Source organism: Fukomys damarensis, unplaced genomic scaffold (genome assembly GCF_012274545.1).
Source record: "Fukomys damarensis isolate Sample0158 unplaced genomic scaffold, DMR_v1.0_HiC HiC_scaffold_19, whole genome shotgun sequence".
In the NCBI taxonomy this organism is placed as follows: domain Eukaryota; kingdom Metazoa; phylum Chordata; class Mammalia; order Rodentia; family Bathyergidae; genus Fukomys; species Fukomys damarensis.
The window spans coordinates 56,142,916-56,163,257 of NW_022900931.1; the positions used below are offsets into that span (position 1 = coordinate 56,142,916).

At 47.5% G+C, this 20,342-nt stretch overlaps 1 protein-coding gene and 1 pseudogene across 1 annotated transcript in view; both read right to left on the bottom strand.

The window, feature by feature from the left end:
- The window catches only part of Chst8 (carbohydrate sulfotransferase 8), a 71,156-nt gene extending 51,411 nt beyond the window's left edge, over positions 1–19,745 (bottom strand). Inside the window, 2 exon segments of the mRNA XM_033765980.1 lie at positions 18,872–19,021; positions 19,631–19,745. Coding sequence (XP_033621871.1) covers positions 18,872–19,021; positions 19,631–19,745 — 265 coding nt within the window.
- Positions 1,498–2,045, bottom strand: LOC104867471 (annotated as a pseudogene).
- Positions 19,746–20,342: the final 597 nt, after the last annotated feature.

A 20,342-nucleotide genomic window follows, 5' to 3' on the forward strand; every position in this document is an offset into this window, starting at 1 on the left:
TAGGTGATGCAAAGAATAATGTAAGACTGATATCGGAGTCAACGAAGGAAACAGGAGACAGTGCAGATGACATTAAAAAAAACTGTTCATAGAAGTAATGTCAGAAAACTTCCCAAATAGTGGGAAAGACCTTGACATACAGATAAGTGAGTCATATAAAACTCCAACTAGCCTGATCAAAAAAAAAAAAAAAATCTGCACATAGGCATATAATAGTTAAAATTACCCAACAGAAGAACAAAATTCTACAAGCAGTTAGAGAAAAGAAACAAATCACATACAAAGGACTCACAGCAGACTTCTCAACACAAACCCACAAGGCAAGAAGAGTATGGAATGATGTATTTCAAGACCTAAAGGAAAACAACCTCCAACCCAGACTGATGTACCCTGCAAAACACTCTTTTAAAACTGATGGAGAAATAAGATACTTTCATGACAAAGAGCACCCTAGGAACTTTATGAATACCAAACCAGCACTAAAATTTTTTTTAAACAATATCCTAGGAAAAGACGAGAATCACAATCCCAGGAAGCACAGCAGAATGAACTCATGAGGCATGACAAGAAATTAAACACAAAGGGGGGTGATCCAACAAAAAGAAAAAGTCATGACAAGGATAAGTCAATACATATCAGTTATAACCATCAATGTTAATGGTCTCAATTCACCAATCAAAAGAAACAGACTAGCAGAATGGATCAAGATGCAAGATCCAACAATATGCAGCATACAAGAAACTTAATTCAAAAAGAAACTCATAGACTGAAAATTAAAGGGTGGAAAACAATACTCCATGTGACAGGAACCCCAAAAGAAGCAGGAGTAGCAATCCTCTTCGGAGAGCAAATGGATTTCAAAGCAACACTGGTTACAAGAGACAAAGAAGGACACTATATCCTTGTAAAGGGAACAATCCAAGAGGAAGAGAAGACAATCATTAATACATATGTACCAAACACTAGAGTGCCTAACTACATAAAACAAATACTAACAGACATGAAAAATCATACAAGCACTAATACAATAGTAGTAGGGGACCTCAATATCCCACTGTCACAAATAGATCAACCAGACAAAAAAATAAACAGTGAAATACTAGAACTCAATCAAACTCTTTTTTTTTTCAAACTGAGAAACGTTTTATTTTTAAGACAAAACAGCATTAACACACATCCGAATGCCAGCACAAAAGAGAAGGCAGCACTCGGGCACCAGGTGCACAGGGGAAACACTGAAAAGGGGCCACGGCCAGGAGGAACGGCAGGTGGGCAGGCCTGCAGACCCTTTGCCCTACTCTGATGCCCTCTCATTCCACTCTCAAGAATTAAAGTAATCAGCAGATCATTTTACAAAGACCTTTAATATCAAAGTGCACTTCCAAAAGTCCAAGCTAGACTCGAGGTCATGGCCTAAGTTAGACAGGGAAAGGGGGAGCCGGGTTCATGGGACAGCAGGCACTAGGTCTAGTCACATGTGCTCACAGCAGAGGAGAGGAGGTGGCACCGGCCTTAATAGAGGCTGGTCTTCTTCATGATGAGCAGGAACTCCTGCTTGCTGACCTCTCCGTTTCCATCTTGATCAGCTTCGTCAATCATTTCCTGCAGCTCCTTGTCAGTCAGGTTCTCGCCCAGCTCCTTGGCCACACACTTCAGATCTTTGAACGATATTTTCCCAACTTTTTCATCATCAAAGAGCTTGAAAGCTTTCAGGATTTCTTCCTTGGTGTCTTTCTCAGGCATTTTCTGAGTCATCACTGTCAAAAAGTCACAAGTTCATTTTGCCTGTCCCCTCCTTATCAATTTCACTTATCATTTTCTTGATTTCTTCTTTCTTGGGCTCAAAGTCCAGGGCTCTCATTGCCACCTTTAGTTCCTTCACATCGATGGCCCCGGTCCCATCTGCATCAAAGAGATCAAAAGCTTCCCGGATTTCCTGTTTCTGTTCTTCAGTAAGCTCTGGCTTAGGGCTCATCCTTTTCCTCTGGGCACTCGATGGCCAAGTTTGCCTTCTTAAAATTGGAGGCCATTGCCGACGGACTCAATCAAACTCTTAAACAAAGAACACATGTTTACAGAGTGTTCCATCCCACCAAATCAGAATACACATTCTTTTCAGCTGCACATGGATCATTCTCCAAAACTGACCATATACTTTCTCATAGAACATGTTTAAGTAAGTGCAAGGGAGTTCAACTTATCCCTTGTATATTGTCAGACCATAATGTGATGAAATTGAAGATCAGTAGCAAAAGAAATTGCAAGAATTTCATAAACACATGGAAATCGAACAACGCACTTTTGAATAACCAATGGGTCATAGAGGAAATTAAAGAAGAAATCAATGACAATAAAACATATCTGACTCTATGGGACACAAGGGCAGTTTTATGGGGAAATTCATAGCAGTGAATACTCATGTTAGGAAAACAGAGTGAGCACAATTATACAACCTGATGCTGAACCTCAAGCTTCTAGAAAAGAAAAGCAGGACAAACTCAAAGCTCATACAAGGGAGGAAATTATAAAGATCAGGGCAGAAATCAATGCAATGGAGACTAAGAGAACAATACAAAAAAAAAAAATCAATGAAGCCAAGAGTTAGTTCTTCCAAAGAATAAACAAAATTGACAAACCCTTAGCCAACCTTATCAAAAAAAGGAAAGAAAAGGCCCAAACCCATGAAATTAGGAATGAAAAGGATGAAATTACAATGGACCCAGCAGAAATCCAGAGCATCAATACTTACTTTGAGAACCTATACACCAATATGATGGAAAATACAGAAGAAATGGACAGATTCATAGATATGTATGAATTACTAAAGTTGAATGAAGATGACCTAAAACTTCTAAATGACCCAACATCCATCAATGACATTGAAAATATAATTAAAAGCTTACCAACTAAGAAAAGCCCAGGTGCTGATGGCTTCACTGCTGAATTCTACAAGACATTTAGAGAGGAACTACTGCCACTACTGTCTAAACATTTCAATGAAATTGAAAGGGAAGCAATACTCCCAAATTCATTCCTGGAAGCAAGCATCACCTTGATCCCCAAAGCAGAGAAAGACCCAGACGAAAAAGACAATTATAGGCCAATCTCACTAACTAGACAGATATAAAAACCCTTAATAAGAGGGCTAGGGATTTAGCTCACAGTGGTTCTACCGCCTGCTTTGCAAGTGCAAGGACTAAAGTTTGATCCCCAGTACAAAAACAAAAATGAAAAAGGAAAAAAGAAAAATCCTTAATAAGATACTGGCAAACAGAATGCAGAAGATCATCAAGAAGATCATACACCCCAACCAAGTGGGATTCATCCCAGGGATGCAAGGATGGTTCAACATATGCAAATCAATGAATGTAATGCACTATATATTAATAGAGCCAAGGACAAAAACCATACGATCACCTCAATAGATGCAGAAAAAGCATTTGACAAAATCCAACAAACATTTATGATAAAAATCCTCCAGAAAATTGGAATAGATGGTCTCTACCTCAATCTGATAAAAGCCATCTATGAAAAACAACAGCCAATATCATACTAAATGGTCAAAAACTGAAATCCTTCACACTGAAATCAGGAACAAGACAAGGATGTCCACTATCACCACTATCACCACTCCTGTTCAGTATAGTTTTGGAAACATTAGCCACAGCAATTAGACAAGAGAAATAAATAAAATGGAAAAAAATTTTTAAAAGAATAAAATGAATAATGATAAGAAATGAAGAAGCCAAACTGTCATTATTTGCAGATGACATGGTACTCTATATAAAAGACCCCAAGAACTCCACCAAAAGTCTTCGAGACTTAATAATTCAGCAAAGTAGCTGGATACAAGGTCAACACACAAAAAGCAATAGCTTCCCTGTACACAAAAAATAGACTCACTGAGAGAGAAATGGGGCAAACAATTCCTTTTACAATAGCATTAAAAAACCTGAAATACCTAGGAATCCACCTAACGAAAGAAATCAAGGACCTCTATTCTGAAAACCACAGCACTCTGAAAAAAGAGATTGAAGAGGACATCAGAAAATGGAAAAACATCCCTTGCTTCTGGGTAGGAAGAATCAACATACTGAAAATGGCCATACTTCTAAAACTGCTATATAGATTCAGTGCAATCCCAATTGAAATTCCAGCAGCATACTTATTACAGACCTTGAGAAAATAATCCAAAAATTCACTTGGAACAAGAAGAGACCTAGAATAGCAAAAGCAATTCTAGGCAATAAAGACAAGGTAGGGGTATCACAATCCCTGACTTAAAACTATACTACAAAGCTAATGTGATAAAAACAACATGGTACTGGCAAGGAAAAAGACCTGAGGACCAGTGGAACAGATCAGGAGATGCAGAAACAACTCCAGACATGCTCAGCCACCTCATCTTTGACAAAGGAGCCAAACACCCTTAACTGGAGGAAAGATGGCCTCTTTAATAAATGGTGCTGGAAAAACTGGGTTTCAATCTGCCAAAGATTAAAACTAGGCCTGTATCTCTCACCACATACTGAACTAAAATAGAAATGGTTTAAAAATCTAAATATTGTCTAAATATTAAAACAGAAACATAAACCGACTAGAAGAATGGTTAGGTAGAACTCTTGACATTGGTGTAGGAAAACATTTTATGAACAGAACTTCAGTTGCCCATGAACTAACTAGCACAATCAACAATTGGGAGGTCTTCTTATTAAAAAGCTTCTGCACAGCAAGAGAAACGATCAATAGTGTGAAGTGACAACCTACAATGTGGAAAAACTTTTCACCGGCTCTTCCTCAGATGAAGGTCTACTTTTCAGAATATATAAAGAACTTAAAAAAGTCAGACCTCCCAAATTCAAAGACCCAATTCAAAAATGGGCAACTGAAATGAACAGACATTTCTCAGACAAAGAAGTAGAAGCAGCAAGTAAACATATGAAAAAATGTTCAACATCACTGCTCATTCAAGAGATACAAATGAACACAACACTGGGATTCCACCTCATCCCAGAAAGAATGGCTGCTATCACGAAATCAACCCGTAACAAATGCTGGCAGGGCTGTAGGGAAAGAGGAACCCTTCTCCACTGCTAGTGGGAGTGTAGACTGGCGCAACCACTGAGGAAACCAGTATGGAGATACTTCAGAGAACTAGGATCAGAAATCCCATTTGATCCAGCCATTCCCCTGCTGGGTATCTTCCCCAAATAATGAAAAAAATAGTACCACAGTGATATATGTGCACCCATGTTCATAGCAGCACAATTCTTGACAGCTTAAACTTAGAAGCAGCCCAATCGCCCATCAACAGAAGACTGGATAAAGAAAATGTGTGTGTGTGTGTGTGTGTGGTGTGTGTGTGTGTGTGTGTGTGTGTGTTTTATAAAATGGAGTACTACTCAGCCATAAAGAATGAGAAAAAAGAGACATTTCTAGCTTAATCGATGCACATTGAGGCGATACTCTAAAGTGAAATAAATAGGACATGTGTAACTATCAAATAGTTTCATTAGTGTGAGAAACTGAAAGCGTTAACAAGGTCTAAAAGGTATAATAAATAGATAATGTGAAATACGAAAAAAAGGTGCAAAGGGAAATGGGAGGGGTAGGGAAAAGAAAGAAGGGAACGGAAATAATATGAGAAAATGAAAAAAATGGAAACAAAGTCTTTGTAGATAGGGAGGGGTGGAGGGGTTGAAGGGAGGGCAGGAGAATGGGGAAAAAAATAAGAACCAAGATGGATTTGTAAAGCTGCAAATTTCCAGTGATGAATGTCACTACATTGTATACCTTAAATGTACCAATAAAATTAATTTAAAAAAAGAAATCTAGAGATGAGTTAAAGTATACAGGAGGATGTGCAGAAGTTATATATAAATACTACATCATTTTATATAAGGCACCTGAGCATCCTGGAGGGGGGAATCCTGAACCCTATTCTGAGGGATCTGTACCTGTATTGTTTTTTGTTTTGTTTTCTTTTAAAGCCCTAGTTCTCAAAGATGCATAGTTCAGTGGTACAGCACTTGCCTAGCATGCACATGGCCTCAGTTCCATTTCTAGCACCGAAGAAAATCAACCAAACTTCTAAACAAAACCCTAGCACGGACCTCAGTGAGCTCATTACTTCTCTCCAGTCCCTCTCATTTTCTGGCTCCCATGATTCACTTCCTCCTGGAACTCTAGGATGGAGTGCCATTGAACTATGGATGTTTTAGGTTCTATTTATTCACTGGGGGCTAGGCAGGCTTCCCCACTGTTGGGTCTGGACAAACTGTAGGAATTTGCTTTCATGTGACTCTGGCATTCTCCACCAGCTCTCTGCAGAAGAAGACTGCCTCATCCTCAGCGAAGCAATGGGCAGAGGCCAGAAGCAACTTTCGGGGAGGGAGGTCCGGGCCTGGGCAGAATGCTCCAACTCACCTCTAGCTGCAGCAGATTGAAGTTGGCCCTCACCTCTCTCTAGTGGACAGGATGGAAGCCGCTGTGGCTTGAACGTACTCCCCAAACCTCATGGGTTAGAAACTTAACCTTCAAACTAATATGTTCATGGTTTTTGGAAGCAGGGCCTTGGGAGGGAGTAGGATTAGATAAGATCATGAGGGTGGGCCTCTGTGGTGGGACCGGTGTCTCTGTAAGTGAAGTGACCTCAGCTGATGATGCCTGTTCTCTGCCATGTGATGCACTCCACCATGCTATGATCCAGCAAGAAGATCTCATCAGATGCTGGCACAATGCTCTTGGCCTCCCCTTTATAAATCACCCAGTCTGAGGTGTTACAGCAGCACAAACTGACAGATGGGGGCCAAGGCTCTTCCTTTCTCTTGGTCTGACCTATGGGAAGTCCACTAGAACGGTCTCAACTTCAAACCTCAACTTACCGGCCCCTAAGTGGAAGAAGGATGCAAGGCCAGTTCACACCCCTGGGACTTTGTTAAAGGCCCATCTGGAAAAAGACAGAGCAGCACCAGGAAATCCCTGCCACCTCATCACTGCAAATTTCAACAGCACAGGGACCTTTTGGTAAATATTTCTACAAGAAATGAATGAAAACAGAAATTCCTGCAGCAGTGAGACCCCATCTTCTTACCTGTGGACTCACCTGTCTTCCCAGCCCTCAGGATATGGACCCCCTAATTTTGCAAACTCTATATACTGTACCCACTCAGTAGGCAGACCTGATTTAAGCCAGGAAAATCCTTTAATTACTGCTGCTGCTTCTGGCGGGGATACGGGAAGGAAATAATTTCAGGAACGGTCACTCAACCTAAAATATTATAAATATAATTCCATTATTTGGTCTGTCCAGGTCACAAGGAGGGAGTTACAACAACTGTTTTTTGCTGAGTCCCTGCTGGAATTGCCATTCTTCACTCACTCCTGTGGCTGACAATCCATGGACAACTCACCCTGTGGTCCCCAAGTCACCTGCCCCTGCCTGGGTCATGACTGTGTGTGTGTTCAAAGCAGGTGGAAATGTCACGGTACACTCGAACAGCCAGCCCCAATCTTCAGGATGAAGTGTGTCCTCCTAGGGCTATGGGCTGAGGCACATATACCCCTCCGTCTACAGAAATATGGAGGTGAGTATACTCAATTGCACATATACAGGATCACAAGACCTCTCTCTCTCTCTCTCTCTCTCTCACACACACACACACATACACACACACACATACACACCTATAAGATATCTGAGCCTTCACCAGCACTCCCATGTGTACACAAGCATCAGAACACATTTGCAACTCACAGGAATGGCTATGGCCCAGTGACATCACCTCTGGACATGGAACAGTGGAGAAGAATCTAGAAAGTGCCCCCTATTGGATCAGGCCAGGCTTCTCTCCAGGGGGACCCTTGCTAGATGTGATTGTCTCAGCCAGTGTCCTAGGTGGGGAAGAAGGAAGCCAGTGGAGCTGTCCCTGCTGTGGGAAATAGGCAGCCAAGCCAGAAATGCTTTTCCAATTAATCCCATGCCACTCACAGGTACCTACAGGCCATTCTCCAGCTGCTTCTTGGAGGATCCGTTCTTTCAGGAGGTTTCAACAGAAATGATTCTTTCTTTGTTACTGAAATAGACCTGTCCTGGTGGGCCCACCTATTTCCCTACGAGAACTGGGTATAAATGAAAGAAATTACATGGCGCTGCTATTCACCTCCATAGAACGCTCTCTGAGTGAGAGCTGCTGCTTGGAACTCAGGGGATCCACATAAATACGTTAGGGTCCCAGCTTCCTGAATAAACAAAATCAAAAATAAAGCAAGAGGCAGCACCCTTGGGCCCACATTCTTAAACACAGGTCAGAGCTGAGCAGTGGCCCTGTACCCAGGGCCAGCTTGTCCATTTTCCCTCCCTGTGTGTCCCCCCCTCCCGTCTGTCCTATGGTCTCCCCCTCCCTGCAGCTCTGCTCTGGCTCCCAAGCTAGTTCCACTGACGTCCTCTCTCACCCCTTTCTATCTCCTCTCTTCCTCTGCAGCAGGTCCAGACCCTAAGGGAAAAGGTCATATGCACTCACCCCAAGTGTGTGCAGCCTGTGGGAGGTGGGTCAGGTCACTCCAGGATCTGATGAGACCCGGGGCAGCCATCCCTGGAGTGGACACATGCAGACAGGCAACCATAACTCAGGAAGGGCTCAGATCATCCTACTCGGAACTACCTAGGAAGGGCACCACTGGCCGGTGACTGGACCCTCCGGCCTTGGGGATGACCAGGGCCAGCCCATTCCATCAGTGATCTTTCAGGCTGCTGAGGTAGGCTGAGAAAGGTCTCTGCCAGGCTCCAGGGCAAGATGAAACACCATGCCCAACCTCCTGCTGGGACCCCAGACCAAGAAAATGTGCAGAAGCCCATAGGTGCCCCTCCACCTCCTCCATCAGGAGCCCGCTCTTCTGAAGGACTCTCCCGAGCAGTAGCTGTCGCTAGCACCAGAACTGATGTAAGCTCAGCAATTTCCCCATATAAATAAAATTTTAAAATGAGAGAATCTTCCACGGAGCTCCGCAATGATTTGAGTTAAAACAGCAGAGCCACAAATCCTGGAAAATAAGCTTTATAATGAAAACATCAGCAGGTACGTAATGGTGAGCTTTTGGCTTAAATGGGATCTGCCTGTTGGCTCCTGGCTTCCCGCAAATATTGTGAGAAGGGAAAACCGGCAATAACCCTAACGGCACATGCATGGTGTAGGAATGAATGTGAGGGTGGCATCCCACCAGGGCAGGCAGCCGGCCGCAGGGCACAGGCTGGGCCACATCCAAGCCCTCCCTGCCAGGCCCACCTATCTTGGACATGCATCATGTATCTCTCTCTGGTGTCTGTGTTGTCATAACGACCACTCTGACCTTTTCCAGTTTCCAATAACCAAGACTCACCCAGAGGCCATGGAGAAGAAGGAAGACACCCACAGCCATAGCAACAGCTTGTCCTTGGAGTAGTGGCTGGCTCAGAACCACGTCCCTGCTGCCTACGTTAGGAACAGGGGCTCCAGGACTTCAGGAAGTTGGCCCAGGGCAGGATCCCACTGGATTTCCCTGCACTGATGGCAGGTGTCCTGCTCCCACTTGCCGTGTTCTCTGAGGTCCTCCCCACCTGGGACTGACACGCCAGCCCACGTGAGGGGAGCCAGGTGGTGGCCTCACACCCTTCTTCCTCAAGCCCTGTGTCACTTTGGGACGGGGGCCTCTCTGCAGGGCGATCTCCTTCTGAGTAGGAGGCGTGGCTCTGATGCCAGGTGGCCCTCACAAAGGTCAGGAGGTGGGGGCACAAGTAGAGGGACACAAGTTCAGTCCTCATGGAACCCTTCCCAACACCATCCTCACCAGATCCTTAGCCAGCCCCATGCCTGGCCTTGGCGTAGTCAGAGTTCCAGGCCGGATGTCATTCTGGGAAGACCTCACACACAGCTCTTGACCTCTGCCTCCCCCTCCTTCCCCAGTTCCTCCAGTTCATTCTGGGACAGGCAGGGTGGGCAAGGGGTCACCCCACACTTGAAACCCACTCTCGCCCCACCTAGCTGTGACTCATGTTGCAGGCGAACAGGGCCCAATTCACTCCCTCACCGGGTCCTCTGGGAAACAATGGGCTGCTCTGAAGGCACACACAACCCAAAACCTGGGCTACCTAGGGACACGGTGGGTCCCAGAACTGCCAGCACTGCTCAGCCTTGCCCAGCCTGGCACACAATGGGAGACCCAATTTTCCAGCTGGACTGTAATTTCAGAAGGTGTCTTTGTTGTTGGCTTTCTTAACTAAAACAGTGGAGGAGTCTTGGGGCCTGAGGTTCGGGGAACTGGGCTGTTGCTGAAATCTGTTGGGTGACAGGAAGAAATATCCTCTGAGGAAATGATAAAATATCAGAAAATAAAAAAATAGGGACCTTGACATTAACAAGTAGCAACAGGCAAGGGCAGAGCTGGCTGAGCAGGACTTTGGAGTCAGGAAAATCTGGGTTTGAATCCTGGCTTGGCCACTTCAGTACTTTAGGCAGAAGCTTGGACAGAAGCTGTCTCAGTTGAGGGCAATGACCTCACAGGATGAAGGGTAAATAGGAAAGCACTCAGGATAGTGCCAGGCACCTGATGAACAAGAACTATGATTGTGCCATGCACATGGAAGCTTAATTATGTTGTCTTATTTTATAAATTACCATCAAACACTTGTGCAGAGCTATGTGGTTTTCAAAGCCATTTCTGTCTGTTAATTCATTGGATCCACACAATCATCCTGTCTTCTATTTTTAGCGTTTTACTGTAGTTCCTCTAAAACATAAGTCATCTCACTCTTATTGGATACAACTGTCCCCAATTTTCTGTGTGTTCTCCTTTCTAATTTTCCCACCCCTAGGAAATCCCTAGCATAACAATTCTGGGACCATTTTCTATTAATATCAATTTTCAGATTACAGCAATATGATGTCTGTTTCCTAATTTAATTAGGTGATTCCTGTTATTAGTACCTACATGTTCATTATTTTTCATTTAGCATGTTTTAATGCACCAAAGGAAAGAGAGACTCCAGCTGGAGACCCGGGGGGGGGTCATGGATGGTCCCTCCACCTGCAGGGGGTGGAGGGACCCAGGCAATCGGGCACAAGGAGGAAGTAGGTGCTGGAGAGCTGCAGGCTAGGGGTTCTACAAGGCTCCAGTGAGAGAGGGCGGGGACAGATCAACTCTCACTGCGGAGACAGGACTCACAGTGGGGATCCTCAAGGTCAAGGTCTCCCAGGCAGTTCAAAAAAGAGCGTCCTTTCACCCTCTCATATACACACAGCAGAATCTGAAGCCAGCATCACCAGTACCCACCAAACCCATTTTTCTTGAGGTGTCCAGACATGAAAACCACAGTTTTGACTTTGTGTCCTTCTGGCACCTGCTGGCCGATCCCCAGATGGGTCTCCATGGCCTGCGCACAGCTGCAGGGGGCACTCTTCACGCTGTGTTCTAAGGTAGTGTTGAACACTGTGAGTGGTGACTCCTGCCTTGTGCAGAGGGCCATCTGTGTCCCTGGGCCCTAGCACCCCCTCAATCCACCCGCTACCTTAACAGCTGGCACAGTGATGGCTGGATTGGCCCAAAACATGCTGTGGACATCAACAAAGAGAAAGAGGCAGGCCACGAAGGGCTGTGCCCTGACTGTGAGCATGGTATGTTGTAACAAGGAGGAGACATCCCAGGACATCTGAAAACCTACTGGGTGGCTTTGCCCAGAGTGAAACTGCCTCTGCTATAGCCCTGGAGTGGCAAAGTGAGGGCAGGTGTGCAACACAATGCCAGTGAGCTTTGGGCTCTGTGCAGCAAGACAGTTGGAAGACACTGCAGGTGTGTTGTTTAGAAACACTGGGTTTCAAGAGTCCCAGCCCTGCTGATTTTGCAATGATATATTGCCAGCTACTTAACAGGATGGATCACTGCAATTACATGTCACTTCTGATATTCACAGTCACAACAAGGATGTGTCAGCCTCACAAGGTTTGTAGGAAATATATATGATGTTCCGCAACGCTGTTAGAAAACGGTTTCAGGAAACAGACTCGAGAGGATTCCAATAAAACCCACCTGCCTGGGGAAAGTAGAGGTGCCATGGAAACTGGTGGGGCTGGGCTGCTCCCTTGCCCTGGAGAGGATGTGGGCTTTAGAGAGCCCAGCCCCAGGAGCTCAGGGCTTGCTGCAAAGGAACGAGGACAGTGGCGGGCACTGCACTGCCATTTACTCTGTCCCCTCACTTGGGTGACCTGTTGGGAGCCTCTCAGAAGTCACCCCTGGGGCTCTGGCCCACCTAGGCTGTTGGTCCTGACCTGTGGTACCGGAGCTCCAGGGGATACATTTGGACAAAGAAAGTGACTGAAGAAGCCAGGCAAGCCTGCTATCACAGTGTGGCTTTCAGCAGCACACAGGCAGGGCTGTGTCTCTGGAGTCACAGGACCCAGAACGAAGGACACACTATTCCAACTCTCCCTCCGGGGGACCAAATCAAGAGCTCTGGAGTTCACCAGACCCACGGGCATAGGGCACTGGCTCGTTGATTTCTAGCTGTGAGACAGTGGGTGAAATGCCCCACAGTGTGTGGCTGGGAGAGAGACCCTGGCTCCAGAGTCTCCCCCAAACCCACTTGCTGCCTCCAGTGGAGGTCGGCTCACAGCTCCCTTCCTCCAGAAGTCTTCCCAACTCCTCCAGCTCTTATGTGCAAGCCTGTTTTGTCCTGTAAGTGTCCCAAAGGTGAGTTTGTCTCTCCCTTAGGACCCCCTGAGGCAAGGTCAAGTCTCCCCCCAGGTCCCCCAGATTGGAACCCTCTAGGCAAAAGCCTGGGTCACCTTTTTCCTTGACCCCTAGATCCTGAGCTACCAAGAGCAGACTCAATCCAATCTTCCTCCACCCACCCTTCCTCTTGGCTGTAGCTCTCATCCCCCGATGCATGGCCAAGTGGCAGGATCACAGAGGTCTCTGCACAGGTGAGCACACACAGGTCTCTTCCCTCTACCGGCGAACCCAGCAACAAAGCTTGATTCTCAGCTTGGACATTCAGATACCAGGGCATACGGGAAGCTTCCAGGGCAAATCTCAGTGTCCTGCGCTGGGAAGGCGGGGCAGACATGAGTCTACTGAGATGCCAGCTTCCCTCCCAGGTGGGGCTCCTTCCACCCTGAACGGCCTAGCACACTGTCTTTGGGTGTGAGAGTGAAGAGGAAGATGCAGGGGCGGGGAGGACAGAGAAGGAGTCAAGAGCTAACTCCATGAGCCCTACCAAGCAGTTCAGATGCTCTAATCCCCGAATGGACCACCTGGCCTCTTGCCCTTGCCCTCAGACCTCTCCCAACCTGTCTGCTTACCACGGTGAATGGGACCCCCAGCCCCCATCTATCCCAGACAGCAGCCTGGAGTCCTCCTGAACCAAGACCTCTCCTCATCCTTCTCAGTCACCAACTCTGCACCCAGCCCCCTTGGTGGCCCCGAATTCAGCCTTTTCCTGTCCCCATCTGCCTTAGCCCTTGGCATCTCTTCTGCATTACTCACACCTCTTACCCCAAGCTGGTCTGTTTGGGTTGGTCCTGTCTCCCACACTGCTTCCTGTCCATAGCTATAGGACCTGTGGCCACTAGGATGATCTTTCTGATGCCTCCTTCTCAGTCCAGAGGCTCCAGAGTTTCTCATCACCTGGGGTGAAGGCTGGCTCCTCTGTCCTGCACCAAGGATACACTGGGCCTAGGACCTGGCTGTGTCTTCAGCCACGGGTCACTTTCCAGCCTTGAGCCACTTGGAGTTCTCCATAAGCTACACGCTGTCCTGCCTCCAAGCCTCTATCCATACTGCTCTCTCAGCCTAGACCATGGATACCGGGGGTCCCAAGTGTTGGGGAGCAGAAAGGCAGCTGCCTAAAGCACATCTCACCTCTGGAGCCCAGAAGCTGTGTGGCTTTGGGCATTATTCTTAACCTCTCTGGCCTCATTGTTTCCATCTTTCAAATGATATAGTAGTAATTAACTTATGCAGGTTTAAAGTATTAAACACACATTAAATGCACTGAAAGTACTTGTGGTAGTGCCTGCCACGTCATAAAGGCCCTGCCGTGCTCAGTAGTAGTACTGTCACTGCTTCTGTGTTGCCCTGGCGAGCACACAGCATGCTGTCTGTAAACAGAAATCATGCATGAGAAGAACTGTATGCGCTGAAACACATAAAGTGCTTAGCACAAGACCTGACACATGGTGAATGCTCAATTTGCTTATTATTATTATCTTAGAATGCCCTTGTACCCAACAAGAAATACTCCACTGCAAGCCATAGACTGAGAAGACCCAGAGGCCATCCAGTCCCTTTGTCTATACCAGGGGTCCCTGAGGAGGGAGCTCTGCTTGTCCCCTAGGGCTGTCACTCCAGCATCACATCCACAACCTTGAGTCCAGCAAATAGCCAAGAGCTTTAAACATGGAGTGGTCCCACTGCAAGAAAACTCACTCTGCAAAGCCAAACATTAACAAAAAAGCAGAACGATTTATAGTATGTGCAACGGAATCTGTAGCAACAGAACCTATATCATCAGGTCATATTTTTACGTAACAATCAATCCACCATTCCCTTTGGTTTCATGGGTCACTAACAGTAGCTCATGTGGCCCCATTAAAACAAAATCCATCCCACTTAAAAGGACGCAGAGAAATGATAAAATGAGATCAAGGCCTCTGTGCAAACACCTCATGAATGGACACACCTAGGCATGATCATTGGTGACTCTCAGACAGACTTGAGCCTCCTGACAGAACACAGAACCACATATGAATTCTTGTTCCCCAAAAGAAAACAAAAGCAAAACTACCCAATCTAGGTCCAAGCAATTTGCAAGATTTACCTAATTATAGAGAATGGAAAGAATAATGAAAAGATTGAATGCTAGTAAATGGGTCCAATCAATGAAATTCCAGTTGTGGGAAATTCTACACGACCCATGACCTGGTTTCCTTAAATAAATAGCCAGAGAAAAATGAAGAGGCCGAAAGAATCTTCAGGATGAAAAGGGACTTAACAGGCTTGCTAGCCAACTTCAATGTATGGCTTTGTCTGAATGTTGGATAAAACAAACTGGAAATAAAGGTATTTTATATTTGTGAGACAATTAGAAGTTTGAATATTGAGTAGATATTTAATGATATTATGGAACTGTTGGATGGTTTAGTGGTAATGTTAAAAAAAGGAGTTCTTATCTTTGAACAGAGAAATGTATTGAAACATTTATGGCTGAACTGATCTGAAATCTTATAAGTTTTTTTGTTATTGTTTTTTTTTTTTTTCTTTTTGGTACCAGGAGTTGAACACAGGACCTTGCGTTTGCCAGGCAGATGTAATGCTGCTGAGCTACACACCCAGCCCTGGTATAAGTTTTTATCTTTTTATTTTGTGTACTAGGGATCAAACTCAGGACACTGCGCTTGCGAGGCAGGCGGAGGCACCACTGAGGTAAATCCCCAGCCTCCTGGTGTAAATTTTTAAATCGAGAAGGAAGGATGAGGTGGAGTATGGCTTGGGTCAGGCTGGCCAGATTGGGGGCGCTGGGTGACAGATACAGGGAGTTGAGCATACTATTCTAATCTGCCACTATTCTAGTCAAACTCTCCATAGTAAAGCCTTCACAGAGAGGCAGTTCAGAGTTCAGTTTGACCAGCTGAATGTGGACCCTGCCTTCTGCAGCCCCTAGAGCCATGTGGTGGGGTTTTTTTGTTTGTTTGTTTTATCCTCAGTTCTGGCCTGGCCTCTGAGTCTTTCCCTGGGAGGTGAGGTGAACCTTGTCTCTGGTCAAGAAGGGAAGCTTCCGAGGGCAGAAGCACCGGCCTCTGACCCAGCACAATCGGAGACTGGCAGGTGACTGTAACTGCAAAGGTAGAATTCTCTGATACACAGGAAAAATCTAATCTCAATACTTAGATCAGTTAACAGGCAGCTCTTTTTCAGAAAGATTGATTTAAAATATAGCAAAAACTGTTTTAAATATGATCCAACTTACCAACGTCGACAACTCTTTAAGATTCCACCTAAAGCATGAGCCTTGTGGGAAGGCCTGGCTGGCCCGTAAGATTTTTCTGGCAGTTAACACTTGAAAGCTGTAGAAGCTCTGACCCACACCAGACCCCCAGGGAGTAGAAGCAATGACAAACTCCTAGCACCTTCTCAAGGCGATTCCTGAATTTTCATGTGCCCGTCTTCCTTCTCCTACCTTTGTCATGCAACAGATGGCAGATCCTAAAGAATTCGGTCCGTTCCCAGGAAAATGTGTGCTGCCACGTGAGATTTCCTGGGTAGACTGGTACCCCCTGAGGGGCCTTGCCTGATCCAGGTGGCGAGGCAGCCTCCCTCATCTGCACCTCCCTTGCACAGAAGCCCACAAGGAGAAGTCTCGCTGGGGCCCTTGGGGCCACCCAGCCGTGCGACTGGACACATATACTTTGTAAGCACTGGTTTCCAACAGATAAATGTAATCAAGGTTTATATGCTCAGAGAAGCCAACAGGATGGGATTGTTTCACTCGAAAGATCAGAAGAAAATTGTAACTAATGTTGTGGAAAATTACTTTGATATTGCTTTCTTGGTACCGAATCACAATTAGGCTGCTGTGAGAAGTACAGGGAAAGAATAAATGAATAGTAACAAATCAACACAAACAGCTTGTGTCAGGAGTACTTTGCTCAGGGAAAGTAACGTAAGCATTACTTAAAGTTTTACGACTGTGTTTGGTGTGATTTACAAAGAACATCCAGGATGCCCATCCTATGGCACGTGGCACATGGTGAGGATGGCCCACCAGCTTTCACCAGCAGCAGTACATGGCTCAAGATCCATGCGTGCTGCTCACCTGCTTGGCCTTGCTTCGTGCCATCCTACAGGCACTGTCAGCCCGAGGCTCCGATCTGTCTGAGGGCACCAGGACAACCCAATGTCCTTTTCCTCCGCCCACCTATAATCCATGTACCTGGCACCTGGGCAGCTATGCAAGCTCGAGTTAGAAGCTCTGCCTGCAAAGCAAGTGCTGCTTTGCCAGCAGGCTGCAGCATGGCAGAGCACATATTGCGGCCACCGCAGCACCATCTCCCCCAGGACTGTACGACCTGTCCCAGAAGTGCCCACACACCTGTCCACCACAGTGTCTTCTCTCCCTGGCTGTTCCCCCACAGAATTCAGGACAGAGGACACCTGAAACCTCTGTCCGTGTGAGCACCTGCAACCGAACACACCAGGACACACCCTAAGGATGCAGGACACCCTTTATCCCAAGCAGCTCTTGAGCGTCCTTTCCCCGAGTTTGCTCTGCACGGATGACATGCAGCCACAGGGACCGGTTCTCGTTCTGCCCTGCTGGTGCTGTCCAGTGGAATCCTGCCAGGATGACGCAGTGTTGTCCACTATTTTAGGGCTCCTGAGAGTCTGCAAAGTCCCCAGAGGAGCCAGCTTGGTCACACACACTTGCTTCCTCACAAGCCAAGGAGCACACCAACTTTTTCAACAGCCACCAGCTATGGGGTCAGGCAGGAGATGCATCGGCACTGGGCTCACCCACTGTCTGCTAGGCCCGTTGCTGTGGCTGCTTCCTGCTCATTCTCTGATGAAAGGTGCCACTCTTAGGCCTCCCACACATGGGGCCTCTGGAAGCAGCTTCCAGACCCAGGTGGACTTTGACCTCCTTGTGGTCTTTCTCCCTCCCTCCCGGTGCCTGCGTCCTTCAGTCTGGCTCAGGGCCACACCTCATGGGTTATCTCTGTTTGCAGAAGCAAAACAATTCAGGCCTGAGGGTTGCAGAGAAAGGCATAGCTCTTCGCTGAGAGCCTGAGACAGGAGGCTGAGGATGGGGCTGGGGAGGATGCCAAGGGGCTGCAGCATGAGAGCAGGTGTTCCTAGGCCATGCACTCTCATCCCCTGCTACAGGAGACAGGCAGCGCAGCACGAAAAGTTGTCTGCCTAAGTATCCCCCAGTGACTTTCACCCCATCCCTGGCTCAGAGTGCTGAGCGAGTAACTGCGTGTACATGCAAGTGTCCCTCGGGAGGAGGGGTATCTGTGGGGTGCAAGTGTATCTACATCCTAGAGAATGTTGACTTAGGAGGGGTTTTCAGGGACCCTCCTTTTACAGAGGTCACTGCTGAGACAGACTGGTGCTTGGACCTGGACACCTGCTTTTCTCTCAGTCCAAAGCAGAGCACTCCCTGGCCCTGGCTCCATGCTTACGACTTCCGGCCCTCCCCAGTCCAGCGGTGGATGCCTTGCACAGCTCCCTTTTCCATTCTGCTTGCTTGAGATTCCAGAATCACCTTCCTGTTCTTACCTCACAGCCATCCGCCTGTCCCTGCCAGATCCTGGTGACCAACGGAGGATGCTCTTCTTCTCCAGTGGGTCATAAGGCATAGGGGGAATGGGGGGCAACAGGGGTGGATCCTGGCTGCATAAAGCCAGTAAGTGGCCCAAGCCATTCTGTCCAAGCCACAGAGGCCAGATTTAAAGGCCTCCTATGGCTCCTAGAGCAGGGAAACTGAATCACATTTGGAGTTCACTCTCTGATGTCCTAGTGTAGAAAAGGCCCCAAGGGGTGGCAGAAATTCCCTAAATCTGAATTTCACCAAAGGCAACAAGTGACAAAATCTCAACATCATCCCCAAGTGGGGCCTTCCTGCCGCTATGGAGCACAGACGCCAGGGCCCTGAGGCTGACAGTTGGACACCAGACAGAACATTTCTACACTGACACCAATGCCTGCCAGGGGGAGGCCAGGACCCCTCCTCTGCCTTCTGGGGCTCTCATCCCCCAGGCTCAGTATATCAGAGTGGCCATGGAGGTCACTCTGGCAGGTAAGCAGGGAGCCAGCGACAGCAGTAGCAAGTGCAAGGGCTCACCTGGCACCTGTTGGGGGTCGAGCTCTGTGGGGTCCTGTAGGCTGATGAAGAGGAGGAGGCCTGCAGCTCCAAACAGCAAGATGGACGAGAACATGCAGACCAGCCGCATTGTTCCAGGTAGCAGGGTCACCCAGGGTGCACTCCAAGGTTACCTCTCTGGTGTGAGAGGTGCGTTCTTCCTTCATTGTCCACACCAGACATCCATCAGGGCGTGACCTACAGACAAGAGAGGGCAAAGAATCATTTCCAAGTTGTAGGGTTTCCAGATGTAGGTCCAAGTCACTGCAGTAACCAAGTATAAAATCCTTGGGTCCCTCACCACGTCCTGGGGACTGCTCAGGTGCATACCCTTCCATCTTCCAAGCCTAGGGAGGCTGGAGGAAGTCCTGTTGCCACCTGTGGCCAGGACATTGACCTCCTGCCAGGGTCTCCTGTGTCTGCCCTCCCTGCAAAATCATGCAGACACATTTTCTGGAAGCTGCGGAAGTGACTTGAGATCCACAGTTGGTGACCAATTTATACCTCCCTGCTCCCTGAGCCTCCGAAGGAGTGTGTGTGTTTCCTGTGCAGAGGTTAGGCACCAGGGAAATATAGGTCCTGGGAACTAACTAGTCGGGTGGACAGATCTGCCTCCACCCTGGATCCCCTCCACACGATGCTGGAAGTGAGGGCTTTGAGAAGGAGCCTTTCAGAACCAGGGGATGTTCAAGAGCAATCGGGTTCCTCCCATACCAGGCAGACCTGTCCTCACTAACTGACCGACAGACGGGCAGGAGGGATTCAAGTCCCACTGCAGAGCCACACCGGCGGGAGCAGAAGCTCTGGCCAGACCTTGGTTGTTCCAGTGCTCGAGCCCCTTGGCCTGGGCAGTCATACCTGCAGTTTTCAGATCCCAGGCTCAAAGGCTCAAAGGTTCAGAAGCTGAATACTAACACCTCCTGTCCTTGCTGTTCTGGCCCCAGCAGACCCAGAGCAAGTCCATGTGATTTGTCCCTCACTCCGAAGGGCAGAAGAAATGCCCAATGCCCTAAAATACCAATGAGGGACTCCCACCTGGGCTAGGCTATGGACCAAGGGAGGGGCATCTGAAGGCCATCTGCCCACAGGAAGTACATCAATTCCTGCAGTGGGCTGGAGACGGGTAGGATGGGTGCTGAGGAGTAGCAGGTATCTATCTCAGGGACCTCCTTCTTGAAGCAAGTCCTTCTGTCCCTGGCCCTTCACCTGGCTCTACTGGCCTAAACCTAGGAATACTATCTCATTTCCACCCCACTGCCACCCTAGCACAGGGAAATGCCCCAAGGGATGCTGAGGCCACCAGGGCAGCTCCCAGCCTCTAAGATTTCATTAGGCCGGTCTGGTCCAAAGCCAGATGTACAGCTCAGTGCAAAGTCATTTCCCTGCCAAGGCCCTGAGTCACAGAGGAAGCAGCCCCCCCCCCCCCCGCGGTTCCTCACACCCCACATGACGT